At 54.1% G+C, this 16,773-nt stretch overlaps 1 protein-coding gene across 1 annotated transcript; it reads right to left on the bottom strand.

The window, feature by feature from the left end:
- Positions 1-1,080: 1,080 nt before the first annotated feature.
- ZNF839 (zinc finger protein 839) lies at positions 1,081-16,577 on the bottom strand. The gene is given in 10 exon segments (XM_061159456.1): positions 1,081-1,360; positions 1,363-1,469; positions 1,507-2,044; positions 3,106-3,235; positions 3,389-3,529; positions 6,716-6,865; positions 7,521-7,613; positions 9,207-9,422; positions 10,333-11,184; positions 16,234-16,577. Coding segments are annotated over 10 exon segments (2,667 nt in total). The 5' UTR covers positions 16,528-16,577; the 3' UTR covers positions 1,081-1,214.
- Between the last annotated feature and the right edge of the window lie 196 nt (positions 16,578-16,773).

The following is a 16,773-nucleotide window of genomic DNA, read 5'->3' as shown; positions in this document are numbered from 1 at the left end:
CTTTAGAAAAGATTCTGATGCTGGTAAAGACTGAGGGCAGAAGAAGGGGACGACAGAGGATGAGATGGTTGGATGGCATCACCAACTCAATGGACATGAGTTTGGGCAAGCTCCGGGGCTTGGTGATAGGAAAGCCTGGCGTGCTGCAGTTTATGGAGTCCAGAGTCAGACACGACTGAGTGACTGAACACTGGAGGAGGAACCGTGACCCTGCCCCAAGGCTGCACTTCTTCTCAGCTGCTCCTCCCTTGTCTCTCTGTACCCTCCCTTCCCTGATTCAGTTCAGTTCAGTCCCTCGGTCCAACTTCCCTGATTAGCAACTGTTTGAACCTGCCCTTTCGAACTCAGAGGCTTCCCAGTGGTGCAGTGGTGAAGAATCTGCCTGCCAGTCTGAGAGACACAAGAGACACAGGTTTGATCCCTTGGTCGGGAAGATCCCCTGGAGGAGGGAATGGCAACCGCCTCCCCGAGAATAAAGCCCACTCCTCCACAGCCCAGGGAGGGTGCAGCCCCCAGCCCCAGCCCCAGCCCCAGCCGTCCAGGGTCCTTCCTGATGGTGTCGGCCAGTGCGGGGAAGGACAGCTGTGCCCTTTCGATGCTCTCATCTGAGTGTGGGCAAATGGCCCTCTCTTTCTCCCCAGGATAGAGCCAAGGAAAACATTCCGAGAAGAGACGGAGAGACCTCGCTTGGTAAGGGGCTTTACAAGCGGGACATCACGGGGCTGCGGCTCCCGTCCCGTGCCTCACTCTTCTCCACCAGGTGTCAGCACAGACAACATGCTTCCCTGCTTCCCAATAAAATGCTGCCCAGGTAGCAAGCTTACGTATTTATTTATTGAACCCGGAAGCAGCTTCTCGTGTGGACCAAGTCTGGTATAAAGCAGAACATCACCGAGGAGAAAGGGGACGTAGTTTTCTGTGACTGGGGGGCAGGGGAGACAACCCAGAACCAGGGCAGCGGTGTCACCGGCAACAGCTGTCAGAGGAGCCCAGAGTTAGACGTGTCGAAGGGGGCATCACCAGGTAGCGTATCTGCCATCATCACAATAAGCAAGAGGTAGAAAAAGGTAGACAGTGAGGTAGAAAGACGTTATTCTTTATAAATAAAATGTTCATTTGTGTCAGTATTCACATTAGAAAAATACACACTCCTTGAGACAGACCTTCTCTGGGTAAAATCCACACAGATCTAGGGCTGCGGCTCTGACCCCATCTCACTGAGAGGGTTGCGTCTCCAAGCTTCCAGAGGAGCCATTCCAGGGGCCCAGCTGCAGGGCAGGCCCCTCCACATCTGTCACTGTGACCACATCCCCCTCCCCAGGCACTACGGAACCCAGGTGGAACAAGAGAAGCCCGTCGGAGTCTGAACAACCGTCTGCTCCTCTTCCTGAGATGACAGAGTGGGGCACCCGTCGCTGAGTGCAAAAGCCACGGCCTCCCCGACGGCGGCGCGGCCTCCAGCCCCTGGTCTGCGTGCCTCTCCGGGCAGCTAGTCCCAGCCCCTGCGGCCTGCAGGGCCCCCTCCGGACTCGGCATCTGCCCTGGCTGGGCTGAGGCCCCGGCTCAGACGTGGTGCCGTGCGCACAGTCGGCTGGCACGGCGTCCATGGACCACGCTTTCCTGGGCAGATGGGCAGGGGCCTCCGGAGGCTGGGCCTCGCTGGGGTTGGACTCGGGGCTGCTCAGGTGGGAGCCACACGCCTCGCGGAAACTTCCTGCCTCTGCGTTTCCAGGCTGGAGACTGAGGTGCTGCAGAGAGCTGGGCTCCCCAGGCCAGCCCCAGCGTCTGGACACTCTCCCCGGGGAACGCTGCCACCTGGTGCTGGGCCCGTGTCCCCGGTGCCCCTAAGGGACAGGGGAGCCCCGGCCCAGGGCACCCTGGCGCGGGGCAGTGGGGTCTGCAGGCCCACTGTGAGCTGCCCAACCAGCCAGTGCTGCCGGCCGCCGGCCCGCCTGTGCCACGCTGCTCTCGCACTCAGGAGCCGGCGTCACGGGGCTTTCCTCGGGGTGCGGAGAGGTGCCCCCATTCACTCCAGGGGCAAAACCTAAATGGTTCGGAAAAACAGTCAGTTGTGTACTGTTGTCGGTCACATATCACTATCCAAACCAAGCTAGTCCAAAGTAACTTTCCTGCCCCCGAAACAAAAACATAAATCCTCCCTGTTACTTGGCAGCTTCCAGGAATGGATGAAACTATGAGGAAGCTCAGACCTGTGAGGCGAGGGGAGCTGTGTTCCAAACAGGTGTCAGAGTCCTCATTGTTCTCAGTGAATAAACCTGCCCTCCTAAGTTCAGTCCTAAGTTCAGAAGTGGAGGAGGCCTCTTTATATTAGAGACCTAAGGATCAGTTGGAAGGACTGATGCTGAAGCTGAAACTCCAATATTTTGGCCACCTCATGCGAAGAGTTGACTCATCGGAAAAAACCCTGATGCTGGGAGGGATTGGGGGCGGGAGGAGAAGGCGACGACAGAGGATGAGATGGCTGGATGGCATCACTGACTCGATGGACATGAGTTTGAGTAAACTCCGGGAGTTGCTGATGGACAGGGAGGCCTGGCATGCTGCGATTCATGGGGTCAGAGTTGGACACGACTGAGCGACTGAAGTGACTGACTGACTGAAGGATCAGGTAAGGTTATCAGGAAGCTGTGATAACATTTTAGAAAGTTACATAATCACTCTGAGTATGCCTGCAATATATTCCAGGTGTCTCATGGATCTGTTCTGGCTAGCACCAAAATAGAAGCTAGAATGTGTCTTGTTTTCAAACGGCAACTCTCAGCTGGCACTGACAGCCAAAGGGCTTTCATGAACGCCAAGCCACGGACTCATGTGTCCTGGGACCTGGCCTTGCTCTTGGGTCTCCCCAGCTCCTCGGGGCCCTCCCAGGTACAACCCACTCAGCACCACGAGACAGCTCTTCATTCCAATAAAGGGCTCAAGAAAACCCCAAAGACCCAAGACTCCTGGGGAATAAACACTGGGAGGCTGGGGTAAAACTCTTGAGAATCCAGAGGGATCTCTGAAACGTGGCCACAGGCGCGCCGTCCCCACCCAGCAGCAGGTCTCTGAGTCCCAGGGCGCACACCGCGCGGGGCGTCTTACCTGCACCAGCCGCTGGGGCACACGGGGCCGGCCTCTGCAGGCCCCCGTCATCAGCAGGACACTCCGCGGGGTCCTGGGGCACAGCGTCTCTCCTGGTCCTTTTCACTGAGGCCAGCCCGTCCTCTGCAATCTAGGGAGAGAAGACCCAACCAGCTAAGACTAGGAAGAAACAGGCCAACTGGCCCCTCTTCTTCCTGAACAAGCGCTGTGAGTCCCAGTGGTCCGACCCCAACAATTCCCCGCTGGCCGGATGGTGGCCTGGTGCCCCTCGGGCCACGCCCACCTCAGTCGCCCTCTTCTGTGGACCCACTTCCTCCAGCTCCTCTGGGGCCTCCTCCGGGCTGGTGCACGTGCAGGGAATGCAGTCTGCATGTACTTCTTTTTTCCTTAGGAATTCCTCTGTGATTCCTAAGGACTCGGCAACCTGAGAAGAAAGGGGCCCATAGAGATGCTTCACTCAAAACACAAGATTCAGAAGCATGTCCGCACTTAAGGATACAGGACTGAGTTTAACCCTGTGGCATCCCTCTGTACAGCAAGGTGCCATGAAGACAATGGGAAGGATGCAGATGAACTGTGGTCACAGAAGAATAATGTTCGTCTGACACCACGGTAACTTTCTTGCCCACTCTTCTTCCTGGATGGCATCCATGCCTGCTCAACTGGCAGGTTATAAACAGGCAGGTGACATCTATGTGAGGCTTAGCAAAAAATCCATTACATTTTAAAAACTATGTCATTTAAGGAGATAAAACATAGGACTTTCCTGGGGGCTCGGGGGTAAAGAATTCGCCTGCTGATGCAGGAGACACAGGTTTGATCCCTGGTCCAGGAAGATCCCACATGCCTCGGGGCAACTAAGCCCAGGAACCACAGCTGCTGAGCCTGTGCTCCAGAGCCCGGGAACCACAGCTACTGAACCTGAGCACTCTGGAGCCTGGGAGCCACAGCTACTGAGCCTGAGCACTCTGGAGCCCGGGAGCCACAGCTACTGAGCCTGAGCACCCTGGAGCCCAGGAGCCACAGCTGCTGAGCCTGAGCACTCTGAAGCCTGGGAGCCACAGCTACTGAGCATGAGCACCCTGGAGCCCGGGAGCCACAGCTACTGAGCGTGAGCACCCTGGAGCCCGGGAGCCACAGCTACTGAGTGTGAGCACCCTGGAGCCCGGGAGCCACAGCTACTGAGCCTGAGCACTCTGAAGCCCGGGAGCCACAGCTACTGAGCATGAGCACCCTGGAGCCCGGGAACCACAGCTACTGAGCGTGAGCACCCTGGAGCCCGGGAACCACAGCTGCTGAGCGTGAGCACCCTGGAGCCCGGGAACCACAGCTACTGAGCGTGAGCACCCTGGAGCCCGGGAACCACAGCTACTGAGCGTGAGCACCCTGGAGCCCGGGAGCCACAGCTACTGAGTCTGAGCACTCTGGAGCCCGGGAGCCACAGCTACTGAGCCTGAGCACTCTGGAGCCCGGGAGCCACAGCTACTGAGCCTGAGCACCCTGGAGCCCGGGAGCCACAGCTACTGAGCCTGAGCACCCTGGAGCCCGGGAGTCACAGCTACTGAGCCTGAGCACTCTGGAGCCCGGGAGCCACAGCTACTGAGCATGAGCACCCTGGAGCCCGGGAGCCACAGCTGCTGAGCGTGAGCACCCTGGAGCCCGGGAACCACAGCTACTGAGCGTGAGCACCCTGGAGCCCGGGAACCACAGCTACTGAGCGTGAGCACCCTGGAGCCCGGGAGCCACAGCTACTGAGTCTGAGCACTCTGGAGCCCGGGAGCCACAGCTACTGAGCCTGAGCACCCTGGAGCCCGGGAGCCACAGCTACTGAGCCTGAGCACCCTGGAGCCCGGGAGCCACAGCTACTGAGCCTGAGCACCCTGGAGCCCGGGAGCCACAGCTACTGAGCCTGAGCACCCTGGAGCCCGGGAGCCACAGCTACTGAGCCTGAGCACCCTGGAGCCCGGGAGCCACAGCTACTGAGCGTGAGCACCCTGGAGCCCGGGAACCACAGCTACTGAGCCTGAGCACCCTGGAGCCCGGGAACCACAGCTACTGAGTCTGAGCACTCTGGAGCCCGGGAGCCACAGCTACTGAGCCTGAGCACCCTGGAGCCCGGGAGCCACAGCTACTGAGCCTGAGCACCCTGGAGCCCGGGAGCCACAGCTACTGAGCCTAAGCACCCTGGAGCCTGGGAACCACAGCTACTGAGCGTGAGCACCCTGGAGCCCGGGAGCCACAGCTACTGAGCCTGAGCACCCTGGAGCCTCGGAACCACAGCTACTGAGCCTGAGCACCCTGGAGCCCGGGAGCCACAGCTACTGAGCCTGAGCACTCTGGAGCCTGGGACCACAGCTACTGAGCCTGAGCACCCTGGAGCCCGGGAGCCACAGCTACTGAGCCTGAGCACTCTGGAGCCTGGGAACCACAGCTACTGAGCCTGAGCACCCTGGAGCCCGTGCTCCATGAGAGAAGCCAGTGCAGGGAGAAGCCCAGCACTACCTCAGAGCAGCCCCTGCTCACCGCAGCTAGAGAAAAGCCCCCACAGCAGCAACAAAGACACAGCGCAGCCAAAGAAAACAGACGTTTATCCGTTTATATTAAGTACTGAATTTGTATAAAACTACTGTGGACAACCCAAAAAACCCATATGGTATGTGACAATGTGGATCAAGATACTTCGTGCTATAGAAGTAGTGACTCTGAAACACTACCCTTTCTAGACAGACAGCTCCATCGTCAGTATGATCCGATCTTAGGAGCAGTTAAAGTCAACATGGCCTAAGTGTTACTCATTTTAATACACCTGACCCTGCGTCGTTCACCTACTTCCTTGCTGGGTTCACTGGTTTGTTGTACGTTTTGAGATTCTAAATGTAAGTGAGATGATACGGCATTTGCCCTCCTCTGTCTGACTTCTCTCACTCAGCATAATACCCTCCAAGCCCACCCATGCTGTTAAAAGAGTGTGGCAAAACCAGACTATTGAAAACCACGGCATTGTGAAAGCCAGAAAAGACGACTGATAATTCAGTGCTGCCCTCCGCCGAGGGGGGAGGGTGTGGGGACTTGGTGCAGTCGGAGGTGCTCGGTGGGGTGAGGACCTGAGTCTCTGAGCTGGGTGCAAGAAGTTCCCCTGGATGACCTGCCCACGGGCACATGCTCCGCCCAATGGAAAGTTTTACCCAAAACAAGTAAAACCACGTCAGTTCACATATTTTTGTCAAGGACCCAAAATAGCTAAAGGCAAGGATACTGAAATGGGAACTCTGTGAACACAACCACTGACAATAACTACTGGTCCCTGTGTAATTCATCCCTTTGCAAAAACCTACATAATGAAGAAAAGATACCACCTATTCACTGTGATCATCAGTGAGGAGGAGGATGGTGGGTGTTTCCATTTTTTTTTATAGCTTATCTGCATTTCTGAGTTTTCTGAAAAAAGCATGTATCACGTTTATATTAAGGAAAAAAAAACCTCCTTGATGGAAGAAAGAGCTAAACAGAAGCTGACTATGAAGATGTCATGACTAAAATAAACCTCGTCCTCCTCTACTGAACAGTTTTCCCTTGGCTCTGGGCGGAACTTCCCACGGGAGCTTGTTACCTTACTGTTGTTTACTTCCAGGGGCTCCTCAGAACAGGGTCCAGAACTATGGAGGTAATCTTGACACATTTTCTTAACCATTTTATGCAGCTCTTCAAACTCCTTGTATACAGCTGGGAAGAGAGGTTTTGCTAGATGACCTTTTTCAACCTCAGTGAAGATAAAGATGACAAAGAAAAAAAAAAAAATGTTTAAACCCAAGGCAAAGATGTGGGAAATACAGAGAGGAATCTTAAGGTGGGAAGGACATTCCTAAGCCCGAGCCGCTGTCAGCAGACTCAGCCTTCACTCCTCAGCGAGAGCCCACCTGTGCCCCGCACTGTGCTCCGTGGGGCAGCGGACGGCCTGGGAGAAGCAGCCCAGGAAACAAGCCAGCCCTGCGGAGGGCTGCCGGACAATGGTGGCCGGGGAACAGGACAGACAGGCCCTGAGGACCAAACAGGCACGTTCTGGGGCCAGCAGCTGGGGGAGGGCCAAGTCTCCATTCCAGGGGGTGCCTCCTGGAAGTGTGGGTGCAGGTGGCAAGGCCGCATCTCAGAGTGGGCTCCTTGGGGAGCATCCTGCTGAGCATCTCAGAGGAGGCGGCGGGCAGAGGCGTGGGTGCGAGAGGAAAGGTGACTTGGCGCCTCCCACACACTGGGGCATGCGGGCCTGCCTGGCGGCCCCGTGCGGGGCACCCGGGCGGGACCAGCCGGCTCACTTCAGCCCTGCATGGGGAGAGGAGATGATTCCCAAGGCCTGGCTCCTTCTAAGAAAATATTTCAGATCGTCTCCTCAGTCACTCAGAAACACTAAGAAGACCCACCTTCATCAGAAGAAATTCATACACAGTCACGACCTGAGCCAGCTGAGGCAGAGCCAACTCCACTAGATCGTCCCGGTCACACTGGTGGAGAAACTGCCGGAAGCAAGCATTTGACATCTTTGAAAGAATTTCCCAGCAGCCAGCAAGTTGGTGCAACAAAAACCACAGAAGACAGAAAGTTTCCTAAAGTCTCAGTGACTAAGCAACTCTCAACTGGGAGCGCGGTGCCTATTACTATATAGCTTACATGCTCACGCATAACAAGTCCTGTGATCAACTCTGCATTCAGAGTTTGACCCCCCAACGGAGCCCTGAGCGAGCAGTGGGTACCAGACCCTGGATAAGGACACATTCGCGGTGGGGAAATGGGTTTCTACTCCCAGGGCTCATCAACTGGTGCCAGAGCCGAAAACGCAGGCAAGTCGAGAGGCAGCCCGCAGCCAGGAGGCCACACCAGGGTGCGGTGTAGGGAGGAGGGGACGAGGACCTGGGGCGGGACTGGGCTGGAGGGCGTGGTAGACGCAGGAGGGCGCAGTCCTCGGGACGGGACTGGAGCAAGTGACGGGAAAAGAGGCGTCGTGGGCACGGTGTCCCCCCACACCCTGGACGGGGCCCAATACCGGACACCTCCAGTCGTGTGTGAACCAGTGCCCATCCCTGGGGAGCTTCTCTTGCGCAGGATCAAGAGAGGCGCTCCTCAGAGGGCCCCTGATTCTTCATGGGACAGCGCGGCACTGCGGGTCCAGGCCACGCGCTCCGGTGGCCTCACTGGCCTGACCCAGGGCTGCATCTGCCACCGCCCTACATGGGGTGACCCCGAGCCAGCGGGGAGCGTCTCTGAGGCTCCGGGCCCTCATCTAAGCGGAGCTACTGACCCACAGGGAACTGAGCGCAGCTGGAACCCAGCAGGAAGCGCTCCCAGGATGGAAGCCATTCGCTCATTTCAAATATTAGTGAGCGAAAAGCATCAGAAGCCACCTGACCTCCTACTCCTAAAGCTCACTCAGCCAGGACTTGGTAACAAGCCCTTGAGGAGGAAAGTTAATTCACCCGGGTTTAAATTTCCCGCTGGACCCTGCAGCCTCCTACGCTTTCTAGGAAAGCCATTTCTTCTCTGAAAACCACTTTCCCCTCATGTGTATTTGGAGGCCAGGGCCCAGAGAGCCACTCTCTCTGGGGCCGGTTGTCTCACGACCTTATCTGTGATTTCCCTTTGCTATTTTTTTTTTTTTTACTTATTTTCTTTAAGATGCAGGCAAATAAATACATCCTCGCCAAAGACAATGTAAGTTTAGGGTTCCACTCTTCTACGCCAATCCAACTAAATTCAATAAGACTACTTTCAAGGGGCTAGAATGGAGATTCTAGAGCTCAAAACCCAAAACACGCTTTTATATCTTGAGACTTTTTACAAAAAAAAAGAATCATTTCTGTTCTTTTCTAAACTACTTCCACGCAAACCCAAGTTATAATTATTCTACGAGTTAGAAAGGCAAGCAGCTGGTAGACCTAGGAATTATTTCGGGCAATGCTATATTTGAATAGAGCATTCATCTCATTACACATCAGGTGAACTGTCTGAGTCGATCTGGGCATTTTACTCTGAAATTCAGAAACCTGGAGTGAGTTGCCACATACCATGCCAGAGACACGGGTTTCAAGAACGGGGCTCTAAGAGCGACGCACCTCCTGGAGCCTGGCCCTGCTCCTGGCGGCTCCAGCACCCCCCGGCGGATGAGCCGCGCCACTCCACTCCAGGACGGCCATGCTGGGCTCTGCCGGGACCACAGAGTAGCCGCTTCTTCTAGGTCCGGGATGTCTCTCTGATCCCAAAAGGGCTGAAAAACTTCCATTTTTTGGTTCAGACACCAGCGCTTCTTCAACTTCCACAGACTGACCATTCTAGATTGGGGTGCACACCCAAACCAAAATAAAACAATCATGCTTTATACTCTGTAATGAAAACCTTAGAGCAGAAAAAATATCATCAAAGCAAGAAACTTGTAAATTATTCTTCTGGGCATAATCAAGACACATTAATGTTAATCAATGCATCTTAAACAAAGGTTCCCTTTAAGATATCAGATGAACACCAGCCTGCAAATCTGGGCTGACAAACCATAATCATGGAGTGGTGCCCAAAATGAAACGAAAAACTCATCTGATGTCACTGGCACCTAAAAAATTGACCTGAGTTTCATTAATTCATAATTCACCCATGATTTTTAAACTTTTTTTTTTACTGGATACACTTCAAATACCATAAAAGTCATCCTTTAGAAATATACAGAGAGGTGGATTTTAGAAAATTAACCAGGCTGTGTAAGGTCAGAGTCCTAACCACTGGACTGCCAGGGAAACACCTCAACTGCTGTTTTTGAAATAACGGACTAGTGTACACGGCACACAAATGCTCACCACACACACTGGGTTTCAGTAAATAAATGCTGGCGTGGTAATGCAAATCCACGGTGACTGGACCTGCTTTGTAAGTTTCAAAAGGGGAAAAGCGGGGAGAGAACCCGGCAGGCCGCGTGTTACTGCAGACGGTCCAGGAAGCAGCCTTGTGGACCAGCGCCCCCCGCAAACCTTCCCCAAGGCCACGGTCACGTCAGCGTCAGCAAGAGCGCCTGCGATGTCTCCCTGACCGGCCCTGAAGGACCGGCACCTGTGTTCCCGGGCACTGAGTGAGCCAGGCTGCCCAGACAGGAGACACACCTCTCCGTGACCACCCAGCAGCAGTGCAGACACATGACGTAAAGCCAAGGACAGCGTGCAGGAACGGGGACACGACGACCGACAGAAGGGTTACCTGCCGGCCACGCCGTGCTGGCACAGCCCCCTCCTCAACTGGCAGAGCTGGCATGGGTGGCCCCCGGGACGCCAGGCTGCTGGTCTCACCCTCCATGGGGCCCGCGATCACGCTCCTGTTGGCTTTCCCAGACGGCGATGCCTCAGGCTCCAGCTGGCCGTGGCCTGGGTGAAGTTTAAAGTGCCGGGCCAGCCCCCCCTTTCCTATGTATGACTTTTCACAAGTCTGACACTTGAAAGTTTTGGGCCTCAGGGAGCAGCTTGCTAGGTCGAAGAGCGCCTGCCTTCCTCTCTGGTCTTCATCTTCTTCCACGCTCAGCTCAGCGTAGTCGTCGGAGTCGGATGGGTGACCATCGGCCAAATCCTCTGTCTTGATGAATTTATAATCTTTAGCTTTATACTTGGGAGGTCGAGATATCCGTCCAGAACGTGTTTTCACTTTTAAAGACTTCTTTAGTTTCTCAGCGTGTTTTGTTTGCGAGCTGGAAATAAATAAATTTGCTGAACTGGATGAAACAGATGTGATCGCTGGCAGGTCAGAGGCCGATGGAGGGACTGCTGCAGTGCTCTGTCCACTCAGAGGCTCAGCGGCCAAGACTGTCTTCACGGGGACTGGCCGGAGGGCGGGCAGTGGCCTCTGGATGAACACGTGAGCGGGAGGCGGGGGTGGGTGACTCAGGACACGTGGCGGTGTCCCCAGCAGCTGAGAGCGGAGCCCCACCGCGCTGCAGCGCCCGCTGGGTGGCGGGCCTGGCCGGGCCGACTTGGGCTGGATGGCGGCCAGCGCGGGCATCGGCTTCTCCTGGCCTTTCATCTCTCCAGATCTTACCTTGATGCAAATGGCTTCCAATTGCTTAAAGACAGAAAAAGAAAAGAAGCACTGTGCTTATCAACATTTCCGCAATTTTGTTCCCATCTTAAATCCACTGCTGAAATTTTTTTCTTACACATCTTATATATAAAAAAACTCTACATCTACTGTGTTTACACTGACGTTTCTCAACCCTTCTGCCCAGTCCATAGTCATCTATTTTACATCACATCTATTTGATGTTAATATCACATTTAATAGCACATCTCTTGTACTTGCATATATAAGCATTTGCTTATATACACAAAAAGTTCAAGTAACTACTGACCACTCCTACATAAATGCCTTCTGATAGCACTGGGTTGGCCAAAAAGTTCATTCAGGTTTTTCTGTACAATCTTATGGAAAAACCCGAATCAACTTTTTAGCTAAACCAGTATCTACTACACCATTAAAAAAAAAAAAAATCCACTCAGTTGAGCTCATGAACCATTAAAAAATATCCTTCTTTATAGTTTTACCACGTGTACTTTTTCTTAGTACTCTAAATTGGACTCAGTTCAATACGTGGCCTTATTTTTTTAAAGTTTTCAGTGAAATTCTGGAAATAAAAAAACCATAAAGAACTATGCAACTCAGGTCCCCACCACCTACGTTATGCCACGCCACAGTACTAGACTGGGACGTCCTCTGGCCCCCGTCTGTGTGCCTTTTTTCGCCCTACCCCGAACATGCTGTTTGTCGTTTGCACGTGTTCTTTATGTCACACTTGTGCTCAGTCGCTCAGTCGTGTCCAAGTCTGCGACCCCATGGACCACAGCCCACCTCTGTCCATGGGGATTCTCCAGGCAAAAATACTGGAGTGGGTTGCCATGCCCTCTTCCAGGGCATCTTCTCAACCCAGGGATCGAACCCAGGTCTCCTGCATTGCAGGTGGATTCTTTACCAGCTGAGCTACCAGGTAAGCCCACATTACACTTGTAGGTATCCCTAAAAATAAGTAGCTCTGTTTTGATGTGTTTTCAAACTTTATATAAGTGACCATCATCTCTGGTATGCTGGTGGGGTTTTTCCCTACCTTGCTTGTGAAATTCACCCGTAGGGAGGTGCACAACCTGCGGGCGCTCATTGCTCTGTAGCAAGAGGCAACCAGTGGACTCCCGCCCCGCGCTCTCCTCCTGCTTTGCGCCGTCACGGATCGCAGATGTGTGTGCACACACCAGGGCACACACCTAGGAGATGGGCTGCATTTCTTCACCAGCTTTTATTTTTTAACATCTAACAAATTTTTATTTTATCCTTTTGTCCCCATGGCTTGTGGGATCTTAGTTTCCTGACCAGGGATAGAATCTGAGCCCTTGGCAGTAAAAGAGCAGAGTCCTAACCACTGAATGGCCAGGGAAGTCCCTAACAAAATTTTAAATGCATGTGCTTTTCGACCCCGCAATCTTGCTTCTTGGATCCCAGAAGAAACACTGGCACTGTCACAGGGATGTAAGTCTAGGAGGTTGAAGGCAGCGCCGTCTGTAACAGAAAGCACCCACCAAAGGGGAGGGCTGCGGCCAACTAGGTTCCACAAGTATTTTTTAAAAAGAATATTTATTTATTTGGCCATGCTGGGTTTTAGTTTCAACACTCGGTATCTTCAATCTTTACTCTAGCACAGGGGATCTTTAGTGTAGCATGCAAACTCTTAGTTGTGACATGCAAGATCTAGTCCCCTGACCAGGGATCAAACTGGGCCCCCTGCATTGGGAGTGTGGAGTCTTAGCCACCAGACTCCCTGGGAAGTCCCCACCAAGTTACTGAGCAGTGACCTTGTGCCTGATACAACGTCGAGGGGAACGGGGCAGCAAAACGAGGTTCCTGCCCTCACTGAGCAGAAACAAAGAGCATCTTTCTTCAGGGAGAAAAGACAGATAAACCTCATCACCCAGAGCTGGCTTTCTCAACTCGCCACAGCTGATATCTTGGACCAGTAAGTCTGTCATGCCAGCTGAGCTGGGCAGCGTTGAGCACAGCCCCGCCTCCACCCAGTGGAAGCCAGCAGCACTCCCCAAGCTGTCATCATAAAAAATGTCTCCAGGGACTTCCCTGGGGGTCCAGTGGTTAAGAACCTGCTTTCCAGTGCAAGAGACGTGGGTTCCACCCCTGGTTGGGGGAACTAACATCCCACGTGTCTCTGGGCAACTAAGCTGGGGCACCGAACTCCAGAGCCTGTGCTCCACAATGAAGACCCCGTGAGCCACAACTAAGTCCCAATGCAGCCAAACAGATGAAAACCAAAACCAAAATATCGCCAGACGTGCCAAGTGCCCTCTGTGGGGCAAAACTGCCCCCGCTGAGAACCATCACTAACAGGGCGGCCACCAACAGGCCTGGACTCAACCCCTCTACCAAGGAGAGGGTCAATCAAAATATAACACAGGACAGAATGAAAACCCACACTGAAATCAAGTTGGAGTTTGGAATATATCTGTCTGCACATTATATACTTACTACAAACAGCAGACAATTCAATATACTGGTTTTTGAGGAGGTGTGGAGAGCTGGCCCTGAGTCACTATGAATCAAATGACAACTAGCTTTACTTTGCATATCTTTTAAGAGTCACATTTGTTTCTTTTTACTACCACTTAGAATGTTTCTCTAAGCTCTTGAGGTATTATCAGATAATGCCAATAAAGACAGACAGACAGACACACACACACACCCCAACACAGAGCAAATCCTATTGTTTCTGAATTACCACAGAGGCAAAGCTGGTCTGATTTTTTAATCTGCTCCGAAGACTAGTTTACCAAGTGGGTATTCTACCTGATACCTGTTATATGTCTATTTCATTCAACAAACTTTTCCTAAGAATCACTGGGGGCAAATTCATAAACAAGTCAGGTCCCAGCCTCACCCGTGGGGAGGCGGGGTTTCCCCTGCCATGCCTGTCACCTGCAGGCCTGCTGACTCAGGTCTGTACTTTGCCTCAACATCTGTACTTTCAAAAGCTCCACTGGTAAATCTGAAGGCAGACTAGGTTAATCAAGGAATGCTGATAGGAACACACCACCACCGTGGTGCAACAGGTGCAGTAAGAGAAGCAACAGCTCAGGGCTGGTAGGCTTCCCGGAAGAGGTGACCTCCGCAGGGGAACTTGTAGGATGAGAATTTTTGGAACAGATATTCTAGGTGTAAGGAAAAACATGTGTGAATGCATGGATGCATGAAAAGGGGGCACTGTGTGGAGGAAACCGGAAATATCTCTGTGGGGCAGGATATATGTGGGAGGGGTAGGAGCTGACCTGAGGGAGTGTGTTCACTCAGTCTGTACCTTCTAATCCACACCATCCTCCCCTGCCTGTGTTCTCCAATCACACCTGGGTCCCCGTCCCCATTGCCTCTCCTCTTCTGCATTTTCAACTCGGACCCACCCTCCCAGGTCTAGTTCAGACCACCCCTTCTCATCCCCTTGGCCAGAAACAACCTTGCCCTTTCTCAGTGCATTTGGCTCACTGTCCTATTTAGTGAGTATCTCTAGCTTTCTGACCGTGACCAGAAGTTATCTGAGTGATGAGTCACCTCCTGGTCACATCATAACCTCCATCTCTGTGGCCTTTGTGGCACAGCCAGGGGCAAAGGGTATTATAAGAACTGAATGCAAAACCACAGTATCATGAATACATTAAGTATTTATATCACCCCAATGAGAAGAGCTACAGAACATGATCATGCTATCCAACTCCAATTAAGTTTGCTTTCATTTTTGGGAATACATCATTTTTGGACTCTTTCCTAAGTTATCTAATCCAAAAAGCCAGAGCCACATTCAACAGGCCCTGGAGTGCAGCCATGCCTGGGGGAGCCTGGGGGTAATCACTCAGCCTCTCTCAGCTCCTCCTTCATCTGTAAAATACTGATAAAAACACTTTTGTGTGGTTGCTGAGACCCAAGCAGTCCAGCACAGTGCTGGATACAGAGAGGAGACGGACAGACTCAGCCACCGGAGCCCTTCTGACTCCACAGACCTGCCGTGCAGGACTGCAGTGGGAGGCATTTATTTCCTCAGCGCAGGAGGAGACAAACCTCTTACAGATGAGGAAGCCAAAGTCAAAAGAGTTAGAAGTACCCAAGGTCACACTTCTAAGAAGGTTTGATGTTTGGGCAGTCACACTTGTCTCCCCAGACTTTAGTGAGACAACTCTCCAGTCTTGATGACCAACTGGGTACGACTCTTAGCTGGCCAAATCCCTCAGTCAGAAACAAAAACATAAACTCAGTGAAGCCTGCTGATTCTATTCTCGACCTATGTCGTCTAACGGCAGGATCTCTGTGGCAATTTTGGAGTAAGAAGCAAGGTGACATTTACAAGCCCAGTGCTGAAAGGGGATGTGACTTTACAGGTGATATGAACGACCTCAGGGACAGATGCTACTCTGGACCCTCTAGGATGGGAAGACCCATGTTCGAGTTGCAGCTTCCTTAGCGGCCAAGAGCTGTGTGACCCGGGAATCAGGGTTTCATTCATCAAGCGAACGTCAGGCAGCGGCCGGGTCTGTAACAGGGGTTGCAAACGCAGACGCCACCACTGCGAGCGGAAGGTGCTGCATCAAGTCACTAGAATGTACTTCGTTCTGCCCCCGAGTCTCGGCCGGGCCACTTGCAGCACCTTCCACCTGAAAGACTCTCTACGTTGGTTCCTCTTAATCCATTCAGGTCTCCGCTCCGGTATCAGGCCTGGGAACCCCTCACTCTGGAGCAGCCCCCAGGTCCGGCCCCTCTTCACAGACTGTGTTCAAACGCCGCACCCGTCGCAGCGCCCGGACACCGTGAGTGCTCAACGAAATCGGGACGAAACGTCTGCGAGAGGAGCCCCGGGCAGGATCCCGGCGGCGTGGAGCTGACGGTGCCGGCGCGCTGACAGGGGCGGGGGGCCTGCCGTCCCCAGGGAGCCGAGTATGGGGATGCCCTGAACTTTAACGGCCGGTCTCTCGGGCAGGAAGGCTCTAAGGCCCAAGCGGAGAAGCCTTCCTTCCCCGCGCGAGGCCTCTCGGCCCCCTCTGGGCCTCAGTTTCCCCACGGCCCCTCCCGGCGCCTCACCTGCGGAGGCAGCAGGCGCGGCGGGCGCGGGGGCTCGGCCCCGGGGCCGCGCTGCAGGGCGGCCTGCTGGGCCGCGTCCCGCAGCCGCCGCGCCGCGTCCAGCACGCAGGGCGGCGGCGGCGGCGGCGGCTCCGCGGGCGGCTGCGCCTTCGTCACCTGCTCCAGGACCCGGCGCAGCTGCTCGGGGCCCAGTGGGGCCACGCGCGCGGCGCTCCCGCGCTGGGAAAAGGGAGCCCGGCCGCCTCTGCAGCCGTCCTCACAGCCATCCTCAGCTTCCGGCTCCGCGTCCGCCATGACAGCCGACGCGGGGACTCGAACCCGGGTCGCTGGGCGCCGGCGGCTCAAATGTGCGTCACCTGGGACAGGAGCCAGCTACGAGTGCCCCTCAGGCCAAGACACCTCGGAAGGCGGAAGGCGACCGCACCTGACAGAGCCGGCCAGTGGGCGGGGCCTCAGTTGGCCCCGCCCTCCCGCCCCTTCCCCACCCCGAGGAAGCTACCCAGCCACATTGCCTCATTGCCAGGACTTGTTCATGTTTCA

The sequence above is a fragment of the Dama dama genome, chromosome 13, assembly GCF_033118175.1.
Source record: "Dama dama isolate Ldn47 chromosome 13, ASM3311817v1, whole genome shotgun sequence".
Lineage (NCBI taxonomy): Eukaryota > Metazoa > Chordata > Mammalia > Artiodactyla > Cervidae > Dama > Dama dama.
The sequence above is the reverse complement of the archived record's forward strand: the minus strand, read 5'-3'. Positions and strand labels throughout refer to the sequence as shown.